This window comes from Phyllostomus hastatus, unplaced genomic scaffold (assembly GCF_019186645.2).
Source record: "Phyllostomus hastatus isolate PE091 unplaced genomic scaffold, TTU_PhHast_1.1 phas_contig_98, whole genome shotgun sequence".
In the NCBI taxonomy this organism is placed as follows: Eukaryota; Metazoa; Chordata; class Mammalia; order Chiroptera; family Phyllostomidae; genus Phyllostomus; species Phyllostomus hastatus.
Genome location: NW_025333999.1, coordinates 2,866,716 through 2,892,487, shown reverse-complemented (window position 1 = coordinate 2,892,487; position 25,772 = coordinate 2,866,716). Strand labels below are relative to the sequence as shown.

The 25,772-nt window shown below is 55.7% G+C and overlaps 1 protein-coding gene across 2 annotated transcripts in view; it reads right to left on the bottom strand.

Annotated features, from left to right (window-relative positions):
* Nucleotides 1-25,772, bottom strand: part of ADGRL1 (adhesion G protein-coupled receptor L1) — a 44,519-nt gene that overhangs the window by 4,649 nt on the left and 14,098 nt on the right. The window contains exons 2-21 of one of the 2 annotated variants that reach the window (XM_045852811.1): nt 24,616-24,780; nt 21,024-21,237; nt 17,296-17,405; nt 13,721-13,735; nt 9,472-10,272; nt 8,026-8,340; nt 7,137-7,240; nt 6,651-6,836; nt 6,329-6,367; nt 5,974-6,157; nt 5,681-5,803; nt 4,950-5,164; nt 4,503-4,673; nt 3,856-4,065; nt 3,548-3,768; nt 3,335-3,401; nt 2,908-2,999; nt 1,729-1,897; nt 373-501; nt 93-189 (exon numbers count right to left, since the gene is read on the bottom strand). In XM_045852811.1, coding sequence (XP_045708767.1) covers nt 93-189; nt 373-501; nt 1,729-1,897; nt 2,908-2,999; nt 3,335-3,401; nt 3,548-3,768; nt 3,856-4,065; nt 4,503-4,673; nt 4,950-5,164; nt 5,681-5,803; nt 5,974-6,157; nt 6,329-6,367; nt 6,651-6,836; nt 7,137-7,240; nt 8,026-8,340; nt 9,472-10,272; nt 13,721-13,735; nt 17,296-17,405; nt 21,024-21,237; nt 24,616-24,685 — 3,532 coding nt within the window. In that variant the 5' untranslated portion in view covers nt 24,686-24,780. The remainder of the gene's footprint in view (nt 1-92; nt 190-372; nt 502-1,728; nt 1,898-2,907; nt 3,000-3,334; nt 3,402-3,547; nt 3,769-3,855; nt 4,066-4,502; nt 4,674-4,949; nt 5,165-5,680; nt 5,804-5,973; nt 6,158-6,328; nt 6,368-6,650; nt 6,837-7,136; nt 7,241-8,025; nt 8,341-9,471; nt 10,273-13,720; nt 13,736-17,295; nt 17,406-21,023; nt 21,238-24,615; nt 24,781-25,772) is intronic. The other variant, XM_045852812.1, reaches the window with a different exon arrangement.

The following is a 25,772-nucleotide window of genomic DNA, read 5'->3' as shown; positions in this document are numbered from 1 at the left end:
CTGCCCAGGAGGTTAGAGGTCAAAAGGCATCCTAGAGCCATAGGCCAGGAATCTCAGGGGACTGGAGCCAGGGGCAAGGGATGCTGTCTCACCTCGATTTAGTGTGGGGGTACTGTTGATGTCACCAGCCATGAAGGAGGATTCTGTCTGTTTCCTTACGGTATCATTCCACATCCTCCGGATTCGGCTCTGGGGACACAGCCAGACATAAGGGGATCCTCAAGCTGCTCACCCTCCAGGATCTTCCTGAGACCACTTGCTTGATGAGCACCACTAGGGACATGCCCCCAAGCACTGCCCTGCCTCTGGGGCTTTGGATCCAACACTCAGCCCCAGGAAGCCCTGCCTGGTGGCTGGCCCCACCTCAGATACCTGGGTCCCTGTGTAGTAGCGGGTGTTGCTCCGCATGGCTGAGGTCTTGAGTGAGCCATGAGTGCCCCCAGGCGGAGAGCGGATGCAGCAATAGGAGTGTCGCAGGCACTTGCTGTACTCCTTGTGCACCTGGGAGGCAAAGAGGACAGGCAGCTGGCAACAGGTGTCCCCACGTCAGGAGTCCAGAGACCAAGCTATGGGCAGGCATCAGAAACCTGTCCTGTTCCCCAGCAGCTATATAGGTAGGCTCTCTCTCCTCACTCAGGCCCATCTTCCTTTCTCCACCTCCACCAGTTTCTCATCCATGGACTCAACAGCTCTTTGATGAACATCCTTTATGTATCAAAAGTGGATTAAGCCCGGGGGATAGTCAAAACAAGTAAGACACAAAGCTCTACCTACTAGAGCTGCTATTTTAGCAGACAGATGTGACACATATGCAAACATCAGTACATAATGTAGAATGTCTAATGGTTTTAGGTGCTGTGAAGAAACCTATGGTGGGGAAGGGACAGTGCTGGCAGCGGTGGGGGGTGGGGGTGGTGCGCAGATTTCAAATAGATCAGGAGAGGCCTCACTGAGAAGCAAGCATTTCAGCAAAGACTTGAGAAAAACATGGCAGCAGGCCCTGTGGAATCTGGAGAGGAGCAGGGGACAAGCCCTGAGGAAGGTCCATGTCTGGGTGTCTGAGATAGCAGGAAGGTACAGCTGAAAAGAAGGCCCTTGTCAGGCCACAGGGGCCTGGGGGCTCTAGTAAGGATGTTACTGTCCCTGTGTGTTCAATGGGGGCCACCAGTTTTGAGAGGGGGGACACAGTCAACTTCGCAGGACCCTCTGATTGCTGCCTCCTTCATCCCTGATCTTAGCCTCACCCAACCTACTGTCCCCCCAGACTAACAATAGCCTGAGAGGGGTCTCCACTGCCTTCAGGACCAAGTTTCCATGACTTGAGTCGTGTGCACCCTGTATGCCTTCTTCACTCTCCTCCACTTCTATAATTTTCTTCATTTACTTTCTTAAAATTTAGATTTCAACATGTTTTATTTAAAAAGGAAACTTCTTATCACCATGAGACTCAGTTTGTCCCAGGAGTATTAAAGTAGGAGATGTCTGTCTGGATGGTGTCCAGTCATTTCCATTTCGCACGCCTGCTTCATGCCCCACACCCTGGGGAGAGCCCGTCACCACGTCCCAAAGCTACCCTGCTTTCTTGCTCTTCCGGTCCTCTGTCCAGTTCTTTTTCAGCACCTTCTTCACCCCTGGCTAAATCCTCCCTGACCCTGAACCCACGTTCCCCTTGAAGCAGACACAGGCCACTGCAGAAGGCAGGCACCTGGACCTTGTCCCTGACCTCACCTTCTTTTGTAAGGCGCAGTGAAAGACGAAGATGAAGACCCCCTGGAAGGCGTTGAAAGTGGTGAAGAGATAAGCCATGACTACTGACTCCTTGTTGATGAAGAGGAGGCCAAAAGCCCAGGTGAGGCCCAGCAGGAAGAGTAGTGCGATGGCCCCCAGGGCCCAGGATCTGGGGTGGGTAGGGAGAGGGGACAGGGATGTCAGAGTCCCTGCCAGTGGAGATGCCTCCCCCATTGGCCTCTTTGGACCTGGACGCTGTCTGCAAAGACCCACCTAAGTGAGTCTGCCTCAGGGGAGTGGCATGCCCAGCAACTCTTGCACCCAGCCTGGGCCTGAGGGGCAGCAGAGGTCAGGGGTTGAGGGTTGAAGTTTGTGAACAGTCACTCCCTGCATCCTTTGTCCTTTTGGCCATATTTCTAGACCCTTACTTTTGCTGCTTATTTATCTTTAAGTTGCCTTGAAATAGACTTCCTTTGTTTTTATGTGAAGATTTTATTTATTTACTTTTCAAGAGAGGGGAAGGGAGGAAGAAAGAGAGGGAGAGAAACATTGATATACGAGACAAACACCAATCAGTTGCCTCTCACATGCCCCCTACTGGAGACCTGGCCCGAAACCCAGGCATGTGCCCTGACAGAGAATCAAACTAGTGACCTTTCGGTTCATAGGCTGGCGCTCAGTCCACTGAGCCACACCATCCAGGGTTAGACTCACTTTTTAAATTCAGCCTTGCCCTAAGCAGCGTTGTCCCCCAAACCAGAGGCTGAATGGGCTAATGCCAGGTTTTTAAATATTCATTAAGTATAGCTTTAACAAGCACGATAAAATACTATCTTTGTCCTTAAATCACATTGTGGGCCCTGGCTGGGTAGTTCAGTTGGTTAAGAGTATCGTCTGATACGGCAAGTTTGCAGTTTGATCCCCAGTCAGGGCACTTATAAGAAATAGCCAATGAATGTGTAAATAAGTGGAACAACAAATTGATGTTTCTCTCTCTCTCGCTTTCCCCACTCCCTCCCTTCCTCAAGTAAAAAAAATGTTTAAAGTGATCTACTGACGAGACATGGGCAATATTTTTTTAAAAATCACGTTGTGTGACAACAGAGGTGACAGCACCACATTTTAGGCTAGGTCAATGTGGGGCTTTAGGGGACAGAGGTGTGAGGAGGGGGTGCTCACTTAATGTTGTCAAGGCGACTGGAGTCGGGCTTGAGCACAGACGAGCTCCGGATCATCTTGTGCAGGGTCACCATAAGGAACACCAGGTTCACCTGGGCAGGACAAACGGAGAGGCTGTGTGCTGGGGTTGCTTTGCCTGCTGGTGTGAGCTCCCGGGCCAAGTTTCAGGGTGGACCCCTTCACCGGGGCCCCCAGGTGCATGCCAACAATGCTCCTGGGGGTCTGTGAACAGCTCCTCCCTGTTGGGAGCAGGGGCTCAAATCACAGCTCCTGGATGGACAGACCTCAGTGCTGGAACTCTACAGACCCATTCTGCTCCCGTCTTCTCAGCTGGCTTTCAGCTCCCACAGTTCTCAAGGGCTTGGGGAGACTGGGGGTGTACAGGGACAAAGCTAGTCTGGGAAAAGGGTACTGCCTTCCAGCTTACCACGATAACAAAGGAGACGGGCCCAATGAAGCTCCAGATGAAATAATTATCCACTCGGAGCCAGCAACTATAAAGGAAGCAGGGCCAGGTAGAGAGAGGCAGAGGAGGGCCCCTCCCTCCAACCCCAGGAGCCCAGTGCCCCAAGGGTCCTGCTGTTGAGCAGGCAACCAGGCAGGAGGAGAGACAGAGGGTGGGGCAGGCAGTAGCACTCACGCCTTCTCCGTGCCGTAGCTGCGGTAGTCGATGGCAGCTGCTATGCCTACCACCAGGGCTGGGAAGCAGTAGCCACCCAGGTAGTAGTACTTGGTGCGGGAGTACTCGCTCTCAAACACCTCCACCAGCAGTAGATAGAGGTGCACACCCTCCAGGCACAGCCAAGAGAAGGCAGCCAGAAAGAAGTAGTGCAGCAGGCCGGCGAAGATGGGGCAGGCAATCTGTGGGGTGAGGGTACCACAGATGAGGGCTTCCCAGCCAGGAGGCCTCTCCTCCCTCCCCCAACTCCCACCTTGTGCCTGGCCCACCTCGTACTGAGTCTTGTCTATGCCGACCAGGAAGAGCAGCTCAGCCAGGAAGAGGTTAATGCACAGATTCTTGTGGATGGTATTGCGGTCGGTCTGCAGGCCCCGCAGGAAGCAGAAAGTGGAGATGCAGATGGCCAGGCAGACCAGGGAGATCACAATGCCCACCCAGGTGATGACTGACAGCAGCAGCTCATTGATGCGACCCTGGTACTGGGGGACAGCAGAGAGTACGCTCAGCACCCTTGGCTCACAGCCAGGCTCACCCTAGGCTCAGTCAGCTAAGTGCCAGCTGGGGGCAAGGCCGCAGGCCACAGCCCCCCAGCCCTCTGGCCTTCTGCCCCTGGCCAACTTGCCAGCCCCTTCCCCTCTCCAGGTGGCACGCTCACTTCCTCATGCTCTGGAAGGCGTGTAGAGAGATGACAAAAGGTGACACCAACTTGCTTCTCCAGAGTACCTTGGGAGGAGGTGGGACCATGACCAGATAGAATCAGAGATGTGCCTCATACCCTGGGCTAGACCAGTGGCCCCCCATGCCCACAAAGCTGGCCTTCCCTGGCACTGCCCATGCTCCACTCTATGATGCCATGCAAAGCTGAGCCAGAGAGCAGGCCTGCATGGAGTGCGCAGCAGAGCGCCAGCCAGCTTACGATCTCGCGGTGAGCCATGAGTACGGCAAAGTTGGTGAGGTGGCTGCAGGCACATGTGGTGTGGGTCTTGTTGGACTCCACCAGGCGGCAGCCCTGGGTCGACCAGTAGCCCAGCATGGAGCGCTCCGAGTAGTTCCAGAAGGAGCAGTTAGCATTGAAGTGGTTCTTGGCCTGTTGTGTGGTGGTGGCCGGGGAGTCAGATCTGGGGAGTCCCCTCCAACCCTCACACCCAGCTACAGGGATAGCAACAAGCATGGAGAAGTGCCTGGGACTCCAGGCATCTAGTATCTTTGAGGACAGACTTAAGCAGCTGAGGTGGGGGCTGGTGGCCCAGGGAGGGGTGGGAACTTGCTCTTGGATAGATGGATAGGCAGTCGGGGCAGTATGCAGCCTGGGAACACAAAGGATGCTGGGACCCTCATGGAGGGTGGGAATGCCTTAGCTCACCTCCAGGTGGGCCACGGTGAAGATGACAGGGTCCATGAGGAAGACTCGGCTGGACTCCTTATTGATGGAAGCTGCGATGACCTGCGAGTTCACCACCAGCGAAGTGCCCCCTGGGCTGCCTGTGCCCGTTTCACCTGCCAGCTTCACTGTGGCATTCTCAGTGGACAGGAAGAGACCCAGGTTGTTGTAGAGGATGAAGACAATTTTGACCACCCCTGGGGAGGATAGGTGTAGTGGGGTGTGCCATCAGCCCTTGGCTGGTGCATCTCCAGCCACTGGGATCTGGCTTTACCAGGCCGCAACACAGGCAAAGGGGGCTTAGGGAACCCTGCCCCGGGATGACTGCTTAGTTGTAGGCAGTGCCAAGCAATAGGGCAGCAGGCCAGGACACACAGGGCCTGGGTCCCCAGGCACCTCTCACCTGCAGTGACCTCGAGAGAATCCCTAACCTCTCTGAGCCTTAATCTCAAATGGGACAATCCTCTCTGAGCCGTGAGGATCAACTGCTATTGCACAGAGGTGCGCCCTTCAGACTGCAAAGTGTCTTGGGCTCTGGGGCTTTGGGAAGACCCCGTGAGTACCCTGAAATGAGTTCCACCAGCTTGAGCGGAGGACTTCTCTGTGTTGTTATAGGTCCCAACCTTTTCTCGGACTCTTCAACCCTATAAAAGCTGAGAGCCGCTGTTCTTCATAAGTGGGGCGGGCTGTCAGCTTGGGGGCCAGGCACTGACCGTTGCGGCTGTTCTGCTTGATGGTGTTGGCTGACAGCTGGATGGAGTTTTCACTTGGGTACTCTTGGGGGAACACCAGTTCCTGCACTTGGCCCTCTGTGTTCAGAACCGTGACCTCCAGGACTGTGGGGAGAGAGGATGACAGGACATATGGGGCTGGAGTCTGTCCCTAGTCCGGCGGCCCAAGATCAAGGGCCAGCATGCCAGGGTGTTCCCTGTGGCCTCTGGAACAGGCAGGCTATGCAGTTCAAGATTTGCACTTGAACTTGCTCCAGTGAGACCACAACACTCACCCACATTCTGTTTGGCAGCCAAAAAGCGGGCTGGCTCCCTGACATTGTCAGCCAGCAGGAAGGCACCTTCTTCTAGGACATCCAGGAGCATGGTGGCTGTATGCACCTGCTCTGTGGCATTCATGTCCTTCCAGGACTCAAGAGCTTCTGGCCGCAGCAGGTTGTCCACTGTTTCCACTACAGCCTAAAAGGGCAGAGGAGACGGGGGATGGTTGGGGGTGGCACCGTGAGTCCTCCCACATCCTCTGGTTCCTCAGGCTGGGCTCTGTGTCCTCTCCTCTCAACCTCCATCCCCTCAGTGCCTCCTGGGGCCTGTCCCACACCCCTCAGTCAACAAGAGCCCTCTGGGCCTCACCTTGATGTAGTCCTTGCAGGTTCTCTCCCGCTTGTGCATCTAGGGAAAGAGATGGAGGCACTGTCAGGCCTAGCCTCTGGTTCTGCTCATCCTGACACTCTGTTTGCCACCAACCTGGTGCTGGGCCATGATCAAGAGTTGTTCCTAAGGGATTTCCCAACCCCCAGGACTCTCCAAGGTAGCCCAGGAAGGAGACCAGCAGGCCTGGATTCTGTCCCTCTTCCTCTGACCAAGAGTGGCAACCCAGCTTGTAGGTACCAGGCCAGAAACTTTCTGAGCCTCCTGGGCAGTGCCCACTGTTGGCCCCACTGCCAGGCCCCACCTTATTGTAGTTCTTGCCAGCTGACTCTCGCTCAATGGGCCGCAGAGCCTGCAGCTGGGCATCCAGGATGTCCAGCAGCTGTTCCATCAGCTTCACAGAGGATGACACGTCTCCTGCATAAATGGAGCCCCGGGTGTGGCGGGCCAGCTCACTGGCAATGTTGGCTGCATTCTCCCCGCTCTTGATCTGCATGAGGCAGAAGTGGGGGACCCGGCTCTGTCAGGGACCATCTTGCTCCCACCATGGTCCCTCTGTACATGCCTGGCCTGCTTGGCCCTTCTCACTGCTCTCTGCTGCCCCTTCTCCCTGTCTGTCTTCTCCCCAACTCCGTAGGCCAGGGAGGCAACCCCATATTCCTGCTTCCCAGACCTTCCACCCATTTGTTGCCCTCTCTCCCATTGCTCCACTACCCCCTGCACCCAGCCACCCAGAGACCAGTGTGTGAGCACAGGGTGCCTGTCTGGGAGGAGCGGCTGCTGCTGGTACCTTCTGGGCCACCTGGTTGACCCAGGGGGAGGTGCAGTTGCTGAGGTCAGGGCCCCGGGGATTCCAGAGCCCCAGGGCTGGTAGACACTGGAAGGAGGCAATTCCTGCAGGGACAGACAGACAGGAACAGAAAAGGGAGCCACAAGGAAGGAGAGAAGAAGGGCCAAAGCAGGGGGAAAGAAATGACAGAGAGGGCAAGTAGGTGAGGGGAACATGGAAGATCAGACATGAAGCAGGCCAGATAGTCAAGAGAGATGTCATTTTGAGGTGACATAAGTCACCCCTGACTTTCTAAGCTTTCCCTCTTGGCTCCCCTTCCATCTTTACCTACAAGAATTAGAACTTTTTGGTAAAGTCCATCTTGGAAGCCCCCTGTCCATAAAGCCTCTTGACCCTTCTCTCAGATCCCTGGAGCACATGGTCCTGGCCCCACCCCTCTGTGGGTGCCTGGCTCCACCCACTTTAATTGCTGTCTGTCCAGCCATCAGCTGCTCCCATGGCTATTGGTCCCATCTCAGCCTCAGGCTGGGACATACCCAAGTCACCTCTGTGGCCTCCCTGCAGGGTCTACATGGTGCTTTTCATGTGGTAGGGATTCAGTACTGCAAGAGGGAACAGGGCATGGGGTGGGGTGGGGGGGCAGCAGCAGGGGTACTAACTGAGCTGCTACTGTGCCCTGAGAGCTCAGCTGGGCTCTGGAGACACAGCTGCAGATGTCAGGTGTGACCCCTGCCACATGAAGGCCACACTATGACAGGGAAGATGAACAGTTAAGTGTATCTATGCTAAGCTGAATGGTAGGCATGTCCCCTGTCCCTCCCCTGCCCAGACCAGCAGTGGCCACCCCCAAGCCAGCCACATTGGAAGTTTCCAAGGTCTCTGCACTCACCTCGAGTGCCCTTGGGGCAGGGCCTCTCCACTAGCATGCCCTGCTGGGTGGCTGGCCACTGGACCCGTCGCACCTCTCGAGGTTCACAGAAGAGCTCTGGGGACATGTGCAGATTGGGGGCTGGTGGCCGCCGGGTGCTAGGGGCCAGGGCGGTGGCTAGAGGCAGGTCAGGTCCCAGTTGGTTGATGGCACCCACTGGGTGCGTGGTGAGGGGTGCCCGGCGAAGTGGGGTGGTGGCTGTGGGTGAGGCTGTGCTGGTCAGGGGTGTGGGCTGGACTGTGGTGGTCGTGCTGAGGGGAGGGGAAGTGGCTGGGCCTGGAATAGAGAGGAGACATGAGACAGAGTCACCCCCATGCTCAGGGCCCTGCCACAGCATGCCCGGGGCACAGAGATCCATGGCATCCTAGCATCTTTCTTGCTAATGACATGGAAAGGTGCCTGGTTCTCATTGGGTCTGGAAATGGATCTCCCCTGCATTCTTCCTGCCCATAGAGCTTCCTCACACCTGTGGGACCATGTAAAGCATCAAAAGGTGGTAAGAATTCCCTTGTGTGCACCCTGAAGTTTGAAAAAACAGGAGAGGACAGGCCATGAAGGAAGTGAACGGCCACCTCCCATCCTTGGTTACTCTCACTCTGGACTCTGTAACCTGGCCACATCCTTTCCCTCTGGGGTCCTCAGTTCCCCATTATGCAAATGAAGCTGAATTAGATTAGGCTCCCTGGAGCCCAGGAGCTGCTCAGAGCTTGCTCAAGGAAGCTGAGGGGGCAAATGGAACTAAAGAGACCTTTAGCCCATCAACATCAGCACTCAGCCTTGTTCTGTTTCACTGGATACTTGGCCTTTCACCCAAGATTTTGGTTGATAAAGATTCCAGGGCTAAAAGTACACAGGCCACTGTGAGAGGCAGTGCAGCTAAATCGTTAGGTACCCTGAGAGTTCTGAGTCCAAGTTCTCAAATAAACTAATAGGGTCTGGCTGGTGTGGCTCAGGGTATTGAGTGCCAGCCTGTGAACCAGAAGACTGCCAGTTCAATTTCCAGTTGGGGCACATGCATGGGTTGCAAGCCAACTAACTGGTTGGGGGTGTGCAAGAAGCAACCAACTGATGTATCTTTCACATATCGATATTTCTCTCCCTCTCTCCCTCCCTTCCCCTGTCTCTAAAAATAAAAAAAGTATAATTAAAAAAAATTAAAAATAAATAAACGAATCTCTCACCCCCCCCAGGGCCTCAGCTACCTCATCTGTAAAATGGGGACAGTAACAATTCCAGTGACCATGAGAATGAGATCAGCTAAGTGCTTAGAATGGCATGTGCTTTGTGACTCTTTCAGACTTCCAGGGCTTCCCCAGCCCACCTTCAAGTCCCTGAGAACTCCCCGAGTGTGCCCCCACCCTGTGACTGTGGGTGGGGCCTGGGACAGTGAACAGGTGCCCTCCTCACCGGCACTGGGGTCAGGGGGTCCAAACTCCAGGCTATAGCGCACCACGAAGTAGTTGTTCCAGACGTAGAGCTGATTGTCGCGCGGGTTGTAGTCCACGGAGGAGACAAACTGGTAGGGATTAGGGAAGGCCAGGCTGACTGGCTCCTCGCGGTTAGCATTGGTGTTAAAGGCATAGTCCACACGGTTGCCAGCCGCCTCACTGTCATCTTCCACATAGACTGAGCGCAGCACATAGAGGACCCCGCACACCATGAAGGCATTGGATGCAGAGCGCTTGTCGTATCCTGTTTCCCACGTGCCCTCGAAGCGTAGTGTATAGGGGTTGAGCTGGCTCACCACCAACCGCCCATTGTTACCCTCAGTGGCATAGATGACCCACAACCCATTCTCGTCCACAGCCAGATCAATGTCGGTCTTGCCCCCCCAGCGGTAGGGAGAGGTGTCATGGTAGTTGGCCGTGTTGATGACTGTCTCCCCACTCTTGATGCGTGTGCGCAGGTCATACTTGACGATATTGCGCGTGCGCTCCTTGTTGTAGAAGACAGCGCCATCGTAAACCACAAAGCCGGTACCATCTACGCGGTTGGGCAGGCGGTAGGTGGTAGTGTGGCGTGCAGCCACGTAGTCTTCCCACGAGGCGTACTCGGTCAGCGTGTCTGTGCGATAAGGGATCCAGGGCATGACGTAGATGCGGTCACCTGCCTGCAGTGGATCCTTGCACCACGCGCCAGACTGGTGCTCCGACTCATGCGTTGAGGTGGGCTCCAGCACCTTCTGCAGCGTCCCTGGGCACACGAAGACTGGGCCGGGCAGGTAGGAGGGGAGGAGACAGAGAGGAGGAGCAGGGGTGAGGGAAGGGAGGGGCAGGGAGAAAGAGAGGGGAGAGAGAGGCAAATTGGTCACAAGGCCCAGGAGGGAGCCAGGCTGTTTCCTCCTGCTGCTGCAGTCACGGTTGCTTGGTAGGGCTGGTGATGGGAAGGGGGTTTCTGGGCTGGGACCCCCACCCCACCCAGCTGCCCCTCTCCCAGGAGATGTCAACCCTGAAGGTCATTAAGAGCAGGGTTAGTGGTGGGGAGGTGGTGCCCCTTTCCTTTCCTGGCTGCTAGAGACCCCACAGGCTGGGGATAAGGGGTTTGGCAAAAGCCCTCCCAGACTTTCTCCTGTGCCTTAAGTGGGGCAGAAAGAACTCCTCACTGCAGCCACCGCCGGGCGGCTTTGAGGTTCCAGGGACTCAGCACCCTGCCCCTTTGCCTTCGTCTCCGCCCCCTATGGAAGAGCTAGAGTCGAGGGTCCCATCCTTCACCAACCACACAAGGGCAGATTTTTTTTTTTACTCCATTTTCTTCCTCCTGCAAAAACTGCAAGGTAGTAATGTTTTTGTACCCACTGTGGGTGTAAAAGGGTACCCCCCATTTCAGGGTGGGAGAAGCACCCAAGGTTCCTGACGCAGCTTGTGCCTCCACCCCAGTACCCACACAATCAGGAAGGGTTTCTGGAAAAGTCCAGCCCCTCCCCTACAGTGCCCAGCCCTGCCCCCAGCCGGCAGGGTCTCGTGGGGTTTGTTCAGCAGTAGACACTGACACTGGTGCACAGGGATGGGAATGGGACATGGGGAGGGAGGGGACTCCCCAGGAGAGTTGGGGAGAGGGAAGGAAAGCTGCATGGAGGGAAGAGAGACAAGGTGGGGGGCCTCAGCAGAGGTCCTGGCTCCAAGGGAGGCACACTGGAGACCACCTGGGAAGAAAGGGTTAGTGCTGGCAGAGGAGAGAGGGGGTGAGCAGAGAATTCACTCCAAGGCCCAGGCCCGACTGAGGGTCCCTCAGGGGGGCAGTCCCAGGTCCAGCTCAGAGTGGGTAAGGGAGGGAACCAAGTGCTAGGATAAAGACCCAGCCCACCCCAGCCAGGCCCCCCCACCGCCCCTGCCCCGGACCCCGATTTACCTGCAACCATCCCCGGCTCGGGAGGAGGGACCAAGGCAGCGCTGATGTCAGAAAGGTGGGGGGCCCCGCCCCACCCCCCCAATCCCTGAAAAGGAGGAAAACCTCAACTGCATCTCATTGGCCCCTGCTGGCCTGCCCACCCTTGCCCCATCATGTCCCAGGGTCACCTACTCCTAGGCCCCCTACTGACCAGGTGGAGATCTGAACTCTCATGGTCAGCAAGGCCAGACTTCCCTCCTCCTCCCAGAGTGGTGACGGCCAGAGGCCCTGCCATCCAGGATGGCTGGGGCCTCCCTCTCACCTCCCTGCTAGCAGAACCCATGGACAGGCCAGGGTGAGGGTTTGCAGTGAATTCTCTGCTTCTGCTTGGCCTGTCACCAAAGCAGCTGGCCCCAAAAGGGACAGGGAAGGCTGGGACCTGGCGCTGGCTTGGGGGGCAGCTCAAGGGTTCCCAGGCACAAAGCAGCCAGGAGCATGCCCTATTTTAGGAGGGGAAGGGAAGCTGAGGGCACAGAGGTGGGCAAGGAACAGAAGGATCCTGCCTTGGGCCTTGGGGCTTCACCATCTCCCTATCCCCAGTGCCCTGAGGTGCTGGCCTGTATCCTGTCACCAGCACACCTGGCCTCCACCCGTTTCCTCTGTGCCCAGGTCTCCCCTCTCCCCAAGCCAGGGTGTGGGGGAGGCCCTTGCCAGTTGTGTGTATGAGGGGGGCGGTGAGAGGTCTCAGAGCCTGACCTGGTCAGAAGGGTGAGGAGGAGGAAAACGTGGTTAGAGGTTACTCTGGGGAAGGGGGAAAAGATGAGGGAGGGTCTGTCTGGGGCCTTTGCCAGCAAGGACCCCTCCCCAGCACCAAGTTCCCAACACCTCCTTTCCCTTCTCCCACCCGCCTCTTGAAGAGAAAAGATCCAGGGCTGCGTATCCAAACCACCACCGGACCTGAAAGAAGAGTGTCTGGTGCTGGATGGGAGAGAGACTCCAGGAACGAGAGAGGGAGAGAGTGGCAAGGTGTTCTGGGGCAGGCCGTGGGCTGGCTGCCCAGGCCTCTCTGAGATGGGGGAGGGAGACAGCGGGTAGGGGAGCAGCTTGGAGGGACCCCGCCCGACCTCCCTTGGAGGGGATGCTCTACAGATCACCGTAATTTCAAGACAAAAGCTATCTGAAAGGATGCTCACCCAGCCTTTCCCCTGCTGCCAGCCTCAGAGCTGTCAATTTCCCAAAAACTCACAGGGGAGGAAGCACCTACTCCCAACATCCCACCCTCCAACCCCTTCAGCTGCAACCCCTGCACTTCCCTCAACAACAGACAGTCCAGCCCACCATGGAGTTCTCTTGCTGCCCTGCTGAAGGTTAATTAAACCCGGCAAGAAATTACGGTGTTCCTGGAAGTCCCCATACCTGGCCCATACTGTCCCCTCCTCCCTCTCCCTGGTCCTCTAACCACAACAGCCCAGAAGAAACCCTGACTGCAGCTTTGCAAGTGTTTCAGAACCAGAGAAAAATGCTCTCCCACCCCACGCTCCCCCCACCGTGAGGCCCATCCCCACCCCTTTGCCCGCCCCCCAATTTGACAGGCTGCCCTCCCAGGGCTGGGGACAGTTTATACCCCTCCCCAGGGGTGGGCCCCCAGCAGGTTGAGGTTGGGGGTTAGGGGTGGGGGAAACTGGTACTCTGTGCTCCAAAACAGCTCTGGGCCTTGAAAACGCCAAACCAGAAGGAACTTAAGCCACCAGGAGCCCAAGAGATAGGGCGAATATGCTCTCCAAAAGGAAAACAAAGGTGTCCCCTCCATCCTGCCTCCCCCAACTGGACATAAGTTACCAAAGTTGGGGCAGGAAGAAGAGAGGAGAAAGACAGCTAACCCAGTGCCCCCCCCCACCCCGCCCCCAGTTGGGAGCCAGGGAAGGGGGTCCCCACCCGCCCAGGATGCTTACAAACTTCTCCTAAAGGAGGCAAAAGAAGGATGAGAGAGGGCCAGGTCCCCTTGGCAGGGCCAGGGACTAGGAAGGAGGGACAGGGTGAGACAGAAAGAAAGAGAGGCAGAGAGAGAGAGAGAGAGAGAGAGAGGTAGAGAGAAGGTCCTGGCCATGTACTCAGAGAGGAGCTTCCTCGGGTGTCTGGAGGGTGGAGTTGCCCACGGCTGGACCAGGGCTGGCCCCACTGGGAGGATACCTGGGCTGGGGGCTAGCAACTGGACCCAGTTGAAGGGGTGGGAGAAGAAGGGGCCAAGAGGGGAGGGCGGGTCACATAAGTATGGTACAGGTAAAACAAAGTGTGAGTTAGGGGTTAGCATTGGTAACAGTGCGTTTACCTTTCTGCTCCACTTCTACTTTAAGCATCGGAAGAGAGAGAAAAAACAAATTGAAAAAAAATGCGCAAGAAAAAAAGAGAAAAAAAAAGAGATTAAATTGCTTTCGTTTCTTTTTTGGCAACATGCCCCCTTTTCCTTTCTTTCCTCACTCCTGGTTCCCCAACCCAGAACGTAGCATCAGCTCAGCCCCCACCCCCCAAGTCCCTTCTTCTGGGGTGGGGTTGGGGCAAGAGGTTGTGGGGGAGACAGTCACAGGGAGGGAAAAACACGCAGGAAGACAGAGACCAAGAGAGACACGGGGTGAGGGGGCTACAGGCAGGTAGGAGGACCATGCCTTCAGATGTGAGTGGGCACCCTAATGGGAGAGGGGAATCCAGGCTGGGAGGTGGGCTCTGGTTAGGAGGGCACCAGGGAGGGAGTGGTAGAGGGGACACTCTGATCCCCTCCAACCCTGCCTACTGCCCTCCTGCCAGAACCAGGGGCCCAGGGGAAGGGGTTCAGTACCTTCTGAGACCTGGGTGCCCAGAGCTGAGAGAACAGGCTGAACTCCTTCCCAGTCTGTGCTGGCCTCACCCGAGTCCAGCTGGGTTCCCCCAAGCCCTCACAACCCAAAAAAAGCCAACACAGAGAAAGGGTGACAGAGTGGACACAGAATGACTGAGAGGCAGACAGGCGGGCCTCAAAGAGCTGGGGTGGGGAAATAGAGGCAGAGGGAAGAGGCTGGGTTGGGGAGACATCACAGACAGGGTAGGACAGCAGGCGGCACAGACACACTCCCCCGAGACTCAATTTCTCTGCCCAGCAACCCCCCTGGGGGCCCTGGGAGCCAGAAGCTCCATGCCACCCGCTGCTTGGTGGGCCGGTGTACCTGGGGGAGGAAGGGGGCACGGTTAGATTGTGCACAGCTGCAAGGCAAATCCAGCGTTAGTCGGGCCTGTCTAATGTGTGTGTGTGGGGGGTCCCACACACCACTGCCCCCTCCCCATGGTAGTCCCTACACCCACGGACAGGCCTGCACTAGCACTGGGATCACCCCAGCCTCTGAAGCCTCCAGGCTCTGTGCTCCTGGCCCCTCAGGAACCTTGGACCAGGGCCTGGCTCTTCTACCACCTCTCTGGAGGTAGGAGCAGGGAGTTCCACAAGGGCAGGATGTGGCTGCCTTCCCAGCATCTCATCCAGGGCCTGGAACACAGGAGGTGCTCAGCAAACATTTGGGGACAAGTGAGTGCCCAGCCTCCCTGTTCTGTGGCCTAGCTTCAATCCTCCCAGTAACCCCAGCCCCCAACCTCTGGGACCAGAAACTAGCCCTCAGGTCTGCCTGTCTAGAACACACACGGCCCCACTGTGCACCCCCAACACCACTGCTGTGTGTGTTTGCATGTGTGTGTCCTGTCTCTCCCAGAGCTCAGGATAGCTCTCTCCCATCAGATTGGGGGCTTACCCATCCCCTGGGCTGACCTGCCTACCTCCTGATCTCTGTGGGTCATGTTCCTGCCCACCCGGGGGTCGGCTCTGGGTCTCTCCACCCCTTTCCTATCCAAGCCCTCTGAACTTTTTTCCTGCTTCTTTACCTGTGTGGCATCCACTTTGGGCTCCACTTGGACCAAGGGATTTTTTCCTGCCCTTTAACCCATCTTCCTCAGGAAGAACTGTGTTCATCATCTGTTTTTTGTTTTATTTTTGATTACTAATAGCAACAACAATAATTGTTAGTTCTAGCAGAAACAATGACTACCAGGTGCCCAGCACTCACTAGGTGTCAGGGACCATGCTAGGCACATCCTGGGCAGTCTTAAGAACCCTGTCTCTAGCTGGGGAAACTGAGGCTCAGTGAACTGAAGCAGCATGGCTGAGGCCACACAGCTGGCAAAGGCAGGCACAACTTCCTTCACACCTGTGGCCCAGGGCACATGGGGAGCGTTATCCATGTTCTCCCTATTCCTGGTAGCATTCCAGGGAAGTTGTTTGGTCCATTCCTTCACCACAGATGAATATACAGGTTCAGCCGGCTTAAAAGGGCACTTGGACCATTACTGAGCACATCCTGACCCAGGCTGGGTCTGAGCGCTGGGGGTGAGGATACGGCCACTGCCACTGGGAGCAGACTCTGGGGCTGGCCCTGGGCCAGCTGCTTCGCCCACACCATCTCCTTGACTCTTGTCTCCCCTACAGTGGCCCAGCAAAATTAAGTCATTTGCTCAAGTTTCAGAGCCAGAAAAATTCAAGAGCCTGGCCGAGCTTTGGACCCAGCCAGATTTCCCCCGCTGTGCTAAGCTCCCCACCTCCTGCCCTCCTTCCCTGCTGCCCCAGTCCGGGGGTAGGCAATGTCCCCAGTGCTGTGGGAAGGCTTCAAGGATCAGATGGGCGTCCCCCTCAGGTGGTGGCTGGAGGCCTCGGTTGCTGAAAGCAAAGGGTGAGGAGTAAAAGAAGAAACTTATGGGAGCACAGAAGCGATCCTGTTTTCCCCAGTGTAGATCGTCGCCTGCGAGGAGAAATCAAAGGTTGGGGGCGAAGGCTGGAGTGGGAGGGGAGAGGAGGGCGAGAGTCACGGGCAGGCACCTGTTCCCCACCCCCACCCCACACACTCTCTGTTGGCCCTGCCTCCTCCCCCTCTGACCAGAGACCCCACCTCCAGGTTGGCTATGTAAAGCTGAGGGGCCGGGGGAAGGAGAGGGGAGGCAGAGGGAAGTCTGAGGGTAGGAAAGAAGGATGATGTTAAGGGTGGGTGCTGAGGAGGAGAGACCCTGTCTGTCTGCTCTCCTTGGCCAGGTACAGGAAAGCCAGTCCTCTGGCTCCTGAGATAACCTTCCTCAGGCTTCCTGGGGGCCCCTCTCAGTCCAATATGGCGGCACTTCCTTGTAAACAGGAAGTGCTCTTATGGTAACAGGCAAACCAACTAGGAGATAGAAATCTGTAGAAGATGCCTCCAGCCCTTCATACTGAATCTGCCATGGGGCCTCAGTGGTGGTCTGCCTCTCTGTGAGCATAGAGTCCAGCTGCCAGGACTGGTAAGGGGCAGAAGTGGGGGATTGTGAAGGGTGAGGAGGACAAGAAAAAGGAGAGAGAGTGCAGAGAGGAAGCATGGTGAGTGAGAGGGAAGAGCAAGTGTGTAAGGGTGGGGTTTAGGAAGGGAAGGGATGAGAGAAGAATAGGGACAAAGAGGGATTGTAGGATGGTAGGGTTGAGGGGAGATGTAAGTATGAGGAGCAGAGTATGGAGGTGTACGGAGGCCTTGAAGTGTGTAAACAAGACAGAGGCACATGAAGAAGCAGAGCAAGTGGGCCAGGTAACAAGAGTTGAAGAAGGCGCACCTGGAAAGGCACAGAGTCTCTGGTGGTGGCTGGGGGAGTATCGAGGAGAGGGGCAGGCACCGAGTATGGACAAGGGTGATTAGGAGAAAAGAATGTGCGGGGGAGGGAATAGATCCAGCTGTCCCCCATGAACCTGGCCCCAACTTGGTCCTGTGGTGTGTGTGTGAGTGTGTGTGTGTGTGTGTAGCAGGTCAAGGTGTCTCCTCCTCGCTCACTCTGGGTGGGGGAAGGGCCCATGTCTGCACGAGGAACAAGAAGACTCACTGTAGGGGACACAGTCGTACTGCACCTCCAGGTACTTGTAGGTCCCAGGACAGGGGTCAGGAAAGGCATCAGAGCCGGCAACCACAACGCACTGGGTGCGGTTATTACACCTGTAGAGGAAAAATGGGAGCTGGGATAAGATAGGCCTAGAACTGGGGGGCCTCTGGGGTAAGGACAGGAATGGACACCCCCAAATTGGGAAGGAACCATGGAGACCCAGGCCAGGTGCCTTTTGTGAACACTGTTTTCTGCTTCCTGCCTGCTCTCTTTTCCACTGGACAGCTTTCTTCTGCTTTCCACCCCAGCATGGCATCAAGATCAGGGCTGGGACCAGGGCATCACCCCATGAACTGCTCCCCCAGCCACGCCTCATCACTTCCATCCTATCCGTGTGTCACTGGTGTTATCACGTCCTTGCTATTCTTCCCTAAATTGACAGTAAAGCCCCTCCTTTGTTCATGAAGAGTAAGACATGTGAAGCCACACACGGGAGGCAGTGTCTTTGCAAACATGCTGTTCATGAAATGCTCACAGTGTCCATCTGTGTCCATGTCTTTGGACAGCGCTGCTGTGAGGACAGATCTGCCGCCAGAGTAGCCAGGACAGGGGTTGAGTCCTCACCTTATGGTGAAGCCATTCTTGGTTCCCCACGGGGAACTGTGAGTGCCTGTTAGCTTCTCAGGGCGTGGCTAACATGTAAAGTGAGGCCCACTTAACAACAATGAAAAGATGTTTCTCCTCTGTGGTCTGTCCCCACAGTCAGGGTCTCCGTTTCCTGGAGCAGCCCAAGTTTCAGCTGGCAGGACAGCAACCTGACGGTGGGCGTGCAGGAAGCCATGTGGGAGGACTTGCTGACAGGTATGAGGCAGAAAGGGCTGCTCTGTTCAATCCTGACTTTAATGAATGAGGATCTGCTCACACCCACCCCCCTCAAATCCCTTCTTTCAAAATAGAACTTTGGCCTCAGAAGGTTAAGCAGAAAGTTCCCTATGACCCAAAACTCTACCCCTTGTTATATTTCCAAAAGAACTGAGAGCAAGTGCTTAAACCACTGCTTGTACATGAATATTCACAGCAGCATCATTCACACAATTGCCAAAAGGTGGGGAAAACCCAAATGTCAATCGGCCAGTGAACAGATAAACAAAACATGGTCCATGCATACAAGGGAATATTCCTCAGCCAGGAAAAGGAATGGAACGCTGACAGTCACTAAATGTGGATGAAATTTGAAAACACCATGCTGAAGGAGAGAAGCCAGACACAAGGGCCAAGTTTCATGATTCTGTTTAAATGAAATGTCCAGAAAGAGACAGAGAGATTAGTGGCTCACCAGGAGGAGGAGGGAATGGGAAGTGACTGCTAATGGGTACAGGGTTTCCTTTTGGGATGATGAAAATGTTTTGGAACTAGGTAGGGATGGTGGTTGCACAACCGGTAAAATATACTAAATGTCACTAAATTGTTCACTTTAAAACAGTGAATTTTGGCCCTGGCTGGTATGGTTCCTTGCACTGAGTGCCAGCCTTTGAACTAAAGGGTGGCTGATTCAATTCCCAGTCAGGGCACATACTTGGGTTGAGAGCCAGGTCCCCATTGGGGCCATGTGAGAAGCAACCACACATTGACATTTCTCTCCCTCTCTTTCTCCCTCCCTTCCCCTCTCTAGAAATGCATAAAATCTTTAAAAATAAAATAAAACAGTGAATTTTGATATGTCAATTTCACTTCAATATCAAGTAGAAAAGAGAAAACTGCTGGCCTTCTAACTGGAGACTGTACGTCCCAGACCACCTGCAGCTGAAGTGCCTATGATAGGTGTGGGGAGGCACCAAGACAGGGAAGCAGGTGCAGAAGGTCTGCTCAGCTCCAATTGCTATACTTATTCTGGGGTGTCTTTGTCAGAGTGGTAAACTATGCCCTGATACAAAGCACCTCCAGGGTTAAAGACAATGGACCAGCAACCTCCTGACACCCCCTTAGTCCTGGCGACCACACTGTTCATCCCCTCTGGAACTGAGAACCCAGGAGCATCAGAACTGGGCCAGCTGCTGTGCTAGGTGCTGGGGAGATACCACAGACCCCAGAGCTGGTGCTGGTGAACTCTGAGGGAGAATTTGGAGGCAGGAAGAAGGAAAGGGGTTCCCAAGGAGAAGGGGCACCACCCAAGCAAAGACTTGCAGGCTAGATCATTTCCACCCATGCAGGGGAGACTGGAAGGGGAAAGGGGGCAAGATTATTGGAGGGGGGATGGGTGCTGGAGAGAGTAAGGGTGGGAGGGAGGGGCTGAGGTGACTCCAGACCAGCCAGCCAGGCTGAGCCACCTTACCACGGCTGTCCTGTGCCCAAAACTCCCTGGAGGCGCTCAGGGACCCCGCCCAGTGACATATTCTAGAATCCTCTGCCAGCAGTCAAGGGGCTGCAGAGCTGACCCAAGCCCTCCTTCCCTTTTCCAATTCTGTGCCCAGGTCTTGGAGTGAATCCTACATTCATTCCCGCAAGTATATGGCAAAAATTCAGTGAATGCCTGCTGCAGACACAGCGGTGACAGGCAAAGCTCCCTGTCCCCGTGGGGCTGACAGTCCAGTTAGGGAAGACATAAAATAAGCAACCTAAAGAGGCAAAATATCTGATGGAACTGTAGGTGGAAGTCAGGGCTAGGAGAGAAACAAAGCAGTGAAGGGGCAAGGAAGGGGGAGCTTTGATTTTAGATAGGGTGGTCAGGCAGGCCTGGAGGAGAGGACAGTTGGGTGAAAAATCCCTGAGTGAGGCGAGGGAGGAGCCAGGTGGCTGGGGGAACAGCCAATGCAAAGGCCCAAAGCAAGCCCTTGGGAGAAGATGCCTGATATGTGTAAAGAGCAGGTGGCTGGATGGAATCCAGGGGGAGCATGGAGCAGATGAGGGCTGAGAGAGGAAAGGGCAGAGCATCCAGGGCCTTGCAGGCTGAGGGAGGGCTTGAGAGTTTGTTCTGAGTGAGGTGGGAGCCAGGGAGGGTTCTGAGCAGAACAGGGATGTGCCCAAATTCAGGTGTTCACCCACGCCCTCTGGTGGCTGCGGAAGGAACAGGCTGTGGCTAGCAAGAGGGGACAGAGAGAGGGGGCAGAAGACTGGTGGGGGGCAGACATGGACTTGGTATGAACAGTGGTCAAATAAGTGTAATTTGAAGGAAACACTGACCAACTGTAAGTGCACTGGCTGCGGGTGTGAGAGAGGCTTCTGCAGCTTTGAACACGCATTGCCTTTGCCTGGCACACCCCCACACTCACTCACATTCACACATACACATACAGTCATGCACACTCAGGCACTCACATGCATTTCTGTCATCTGCATTCAGACATTACCTCCTCAGGAGAGCCTGACCAGACTCTGGGCCCTCCCTCCACTCCCACAACACCTTTGACCTGTCCTGCCACTGCTTCTGCACTGCAGGCCCTCACTGCCTCCCTGTGAGCTTCTGGAGGCACCGTGCTCATGTGTGCATGTGTGGGGGACAGACTGGTGGGGAGACAAGCTGAGTGGGGGATGGGCTGGGGCTTCTTTGCTGTTGGAAGGCACCTGCAAATAGCAAAGAAGGTGCTCAGGAAACGTGTGTGGAATGCACAGAAGAAAAGACGGAAGGTGAACAGGGTGCACTGTCCAGGAGGTGCACGGAGGACAGGCACTTTATTCAGGGACTCCAGGAACTGCTGTCACCCCTTTTTCGAGACCCCGGAGGGGCCCCTCACCTCTGCGACATAATCTTGAAGGCATCTGGCAGGTAGCACTGCACATTCTCCATCTGGAAAGGGTCAGCGTCACAGATCTTGTCGTCTGTGCGTCCGTAATTGGCATTTTCCACCATGATGACATCGCTGCCCGGGCACCGCAGCTCGATGGGGTAGCCTTCGCATGCCAGCTCCCGGCGCATCAGCCCAAATGGGAGCCCAGCCCGGCTCAGGCCTGCGGGAACAGGGGAGGTGTCACGCTCAGCACAGGGAAGAGAGTGAAGACCCCGCAGACAAGGCGCCGCCTGCACCTTGGCTGTGTCTGGGACACAAGCTGTCTGAACCTCAGCTTATTCATCTGTAAAATGGACTTCTCAGTGTGCCCAATGTATGGTAAGGTTATTAACCTGCTCAAAGAGAGTTTGGCCTTTGCCTCAGGACCTAGGAGGACCCTTCAAGTCCTTGGAATGTTCTACCTGATTAGAGTGTCTGTTTAGCCCTCACTGGTGTGGCTCAGTGGACTGAGCGCCAGCCTGCAAACCAAAGGGTGGCTGGTTAGATTCCCAGTCACGCCACATGGCTGTGTTGTGGGCCAGGTCCCCAGTAGGGGGGCCAGACTCTGGGCCCTCCCTCCACTCCCACACACTCCCAGTAGGGGGTGTGTGAGAGGCAATCACACACTGATGTTTTTCTCCCTTTCTCCCACCCTTCCCTTTTGTCTAAACATAAATAAATAAAATCTTTAAAAAAATAGAGTGTCTGTTTACCTGGGGGTCTCTGGCAATGCCAGACAGTCTGTGCTAACTGTTATTGTGTCCCATCCCCCTCACCAAGTTCCTCTGCTAAAGTCCTAACCCCTAGGACCTGAGAATGTGACCAGATTTAGAGTTAGGGTCTTTATAGAGATAATCAAGTTCAAAGAAGTCCATGAAGATGGGCTCTAATTCAATATAAAATGAGGAAATTTGCATAGAGAGAGACACCAGAGGGAAGGCCATGAGGATGCAGAGGCAGGAGATAGCCTTCTACAAGCCAGAGAGAAGTCCAGAACAAATCCTTCCCTTGGGGTCCTTAGAAAGAACCACCCCTGACTGTGCCTTAATCTTGGGATTCCAGCCTCTAGCACTGTGAGGAAATAAATTTCTGCTGTTTAAGCCCCTCAGTCTGTGGTACTTGGTTATGGCAGCCCTGACAAGCTAGAACACTAACAATGCAGTTTTGGGAGGGAGCTTTGGGTCATGAGGTATCAGGTGACCCCTGGAGGGGCTGAGATCAAGGTCAGCCATATGGGTGGTCTATGTGACTGAGTCCCAGTAAAGGTGGTGGACCCAAGGCTCAGGGGAGCTGCCCACATTGGCAGCACACCAGGTGTGTTGTCACCTAGCACTGCCAGGAGAGTTAATGCTGTCCACAACCCCATAGAGAGGGACAACTGCAAGCTCCACGCATGGAACTTGCCTGGATGCTGCCCCATGCACCTCTTCTCTTGGCTTAAACCATAACTGTAAGTTTAACGGCATTTCTGAATGCTGTGAATCCTTCTAGCAAACCATCAAACCTGAGGCTGGTCTGAGGGACCCCCGAACTGCAATTAGTGTCAGAAGTGAGGGTAATCTTGGGTGCTTCCCTAAACTCACACCACCCCACACAAGGAGAAGTGGCATGGGGGCTGGGGGAAATCACTCATATTCTGGAAGAAACCACAGAGCTTGACTTTGCCACTTTCCAGCTGACAGGCCTGGCATGTCCCTTGGCCCAGGGCTTCTCACAGTGTGAGAAGGGATCAGCAGCACCAGAATCTCAGGGCAGCTGGTTCAGAATGCAAACTATGGCCACCCTACTACCTTGAGGCCTGCAGAATCACGATCTTGGGGTGAAGCCGGGAACCTTTGGATCTACGCACCCACCAGCAATTCTAATGCACACTCCTTTGGACCACCATCCCTGTAGCCTCCCTAGGCCTCAGTTTCCTGGTCTGTAAAATGGGCACCCATAGCCCAGGATTTATGCGCTAGGTATGTTTGTGAAGGAAGAGCTGAGCGTGGCACTGTGAACGGGAAGGTGCCACCAGAGGTGCTTCCTCAAGCCACCTGGGACCCTCCCAGGCTGTGTGAGAGTGACAGAGCACACCCTGGGCAGGCCCAGCTCTTAGCAGGGTCACATCGTTACATGCCAGTCCCCATCACATGCCATGGAAGGAGTGAGAGCTTGGGGTTTGAATCTCAGCTTGGCCACTCCCTGGCTTGTGGCTTTGTCCAGTCACTGTCCAGTCACTTTGTCCAGTCTGTGCCTGTTTCCTTCCCTAAGGGGCTGACAGCTCTCATCTCCTAGAACCAGGATGGGGGAGGTACGCAACAGCACACAGTGAGACAACAGGGTGCTAATTACTGTTGTTATTAAGATGATTAGGGCAGCCAGTCCCTGCAGGACAAAGCAGGCTTGGCAGGGTCCAAGCAGGCATCAGGGGCAGCCACCTTCCCAGACACTGGTCCCAGCCAGGCCTTGCTGGGTGCCAGCGAGGAGTGGGGATGCACAGAGTGGCTCATAGGCTCCAACACAGGGCCACCTGCGATTTGTAGATAGAGAGAAGGGACCAGTGCATGATGGCGGCAGAGCTACGCAGTCCCCTTTTCTGAGATATGGTCCCTCCACTGTTGGCTGGGGACCCACGGAGAATGGCAGCTAGGCCCCTGGGGTTTTCTGGGGTGAGTTGTCCCACTCAGGGGAAAGTTTTACATGTTCCTCCAGTACCATCTGCTTTCACAGCTAATTTTAGCCTTTCTTGGGTCTGGGAGCAGGCTGGGGGTGGAGGGCTGGCTCAGATGGGTCTGGGGAGTGAAAGCAGCCCCTACCGCCCCAACCGGGGGTATGGGGCAGGGTCTGCACGGGCAGAGAACCCGGGTACTGGGGTAGCAGAAGGTGCGAGCTAGCCAGAGCAGTGCCAAGGCCCAGGGGCATGGATGCATAATGCCCTTTCCCCTTTTGTGGCTTTCTGAAGGTAGGGCTATATGATGGGACACTGGGAAGCAGCGAGGGGTAGGCAGGGGCTATGCCCCAGGGGGAGAGGTAAAGCCAGCAAGCCCCTTCTCTCTGCCTCCCTTCTCAACTTGCCCTTGCCCGCTATGGGGACCGTAACTGAGTAACTGGTGAGGGAGGGTGGGCAGGCAGGCCCAGGGCACTAATTGTGGCATGCACAAGATCCCAGGGCCGGCACAGGGCTGAGCTGGGTAATTAGTTGTTTTTAAATAAATGTCAACGGGCACACTTTAATTAAGCCTCTTCCCAGTGAGAGCCGGGCGATGTAATCACAGACACACACACACACACACACACACACACACACACACACACACACCTCAGCTCACCAGGAAGGACCCCCCAGTGCCAGGGTGCCACAGCCTACATTCCAGGCTCTGGGACCCCTGGGTGTTGGGGGTGAGGGGCTGGGAACCCCTCAGTGGTGCTGGGGGTGTGTGACCACCAAGTCTTCCTCTGGCCCAGTTCCTCTGAGGTGTAAATGGGGTAGGGGCTTTAACCAGTGCTCCAGAGGTATTTCAATGTGTCACCCACCCTCCTGACTGAGTTTTGGAGGCATGGCCCCAGCAGCACCTACCTTGGGTGGCCGAGGTGACCAGGACAGCGGTGATGCAGAGACTCCATAGCACGGCGGCCAGGCGGGCCATGGCAACGGCTGGGGGCGTTTCTGAGGCTCTTAGTGGCTTGTGCAGGGGTCCTTGACCCTCATCACCAAGTGGGCACCACAGCCTGGGCCACCAGCCTGGGGAGGACAGGGAGGGTGAGATGGGGGTCACTCCTCAGCAGGCCCAGGACAAGGAGCTTTTGGGCCACTCCCTCCTGCTGGTGGTCAAGAGCACCTGGCCTGCAGGCCCAAGAGAGGCAGTCCAAGTCCAGCACCTCCATTGACAGAAGCCGTACCCTCTGGCCAGAGACTGTCCCCCTCCAGGGCCTCTAGCTCATGCTGTGCTCCCACCCCCACCCCAGCAGACAGGCCCACCTGTGTAGGCACTTCAGAACCTCCTGAAAGTACCTCTTGTGGTTTGATAACCCCTTCTGGCGACAGGGACAACTCATCAGCATGTTACCAGCCAGGCCTCAGACCCTATATCTTGGGGAAAGGGACCCACCAGAAGCTTCTTCCCTGTCCTGAAATCCTGACCCTGTCCATTGGTCCTCCAGCCTGGACTCTTCCCCTGGCAGAAACCCAGGGTGGGAACTGGACTTGCAGCCTTGCCCTGTGGGTCATGGGCAGAAATCCAGGCCCTGCCCCCTAGCTCTCTCACTCTGGTAGCTAATTAGAATCCAGCTGGCTGGCGCCACAGATGGGGACCAGGGACAACTGAGTCCCTTCTCTCCTTTCCAGGGGACCTTAGAGGTAAAGTGGAGACAGGCAGGCAGGGAGGAGTGTGCAGTCCCCTTGAGGGCCAGGGAGGGTGAGGACTGGGTGCCCTCCCCCGCAGCCCTGGCCACCCCTGCCAGCTCGTCCCCCTCACTGGGGCTTCTCCAGCACAGGGCTGGGTTCTGACCCTTTATCTCTTCCCTCAGTCCCTCCTTCCCACTTCTTGCTGCCTCAGTTTCCTCTCTCAGGTTGCATGCCCAGATCTCCACTCTCAGCCCTTTGCTGAATCTTCACCCAGTTTGCCACGTGTGGCCCTGGGCAGGCAACACCAGCCTGGCCAGGAACTTGCTGGAACCACATCCCCTGGGGAGGGCCGGCCCTCCAGTGTATGAACCCCAACTCTGTCCTCTCCT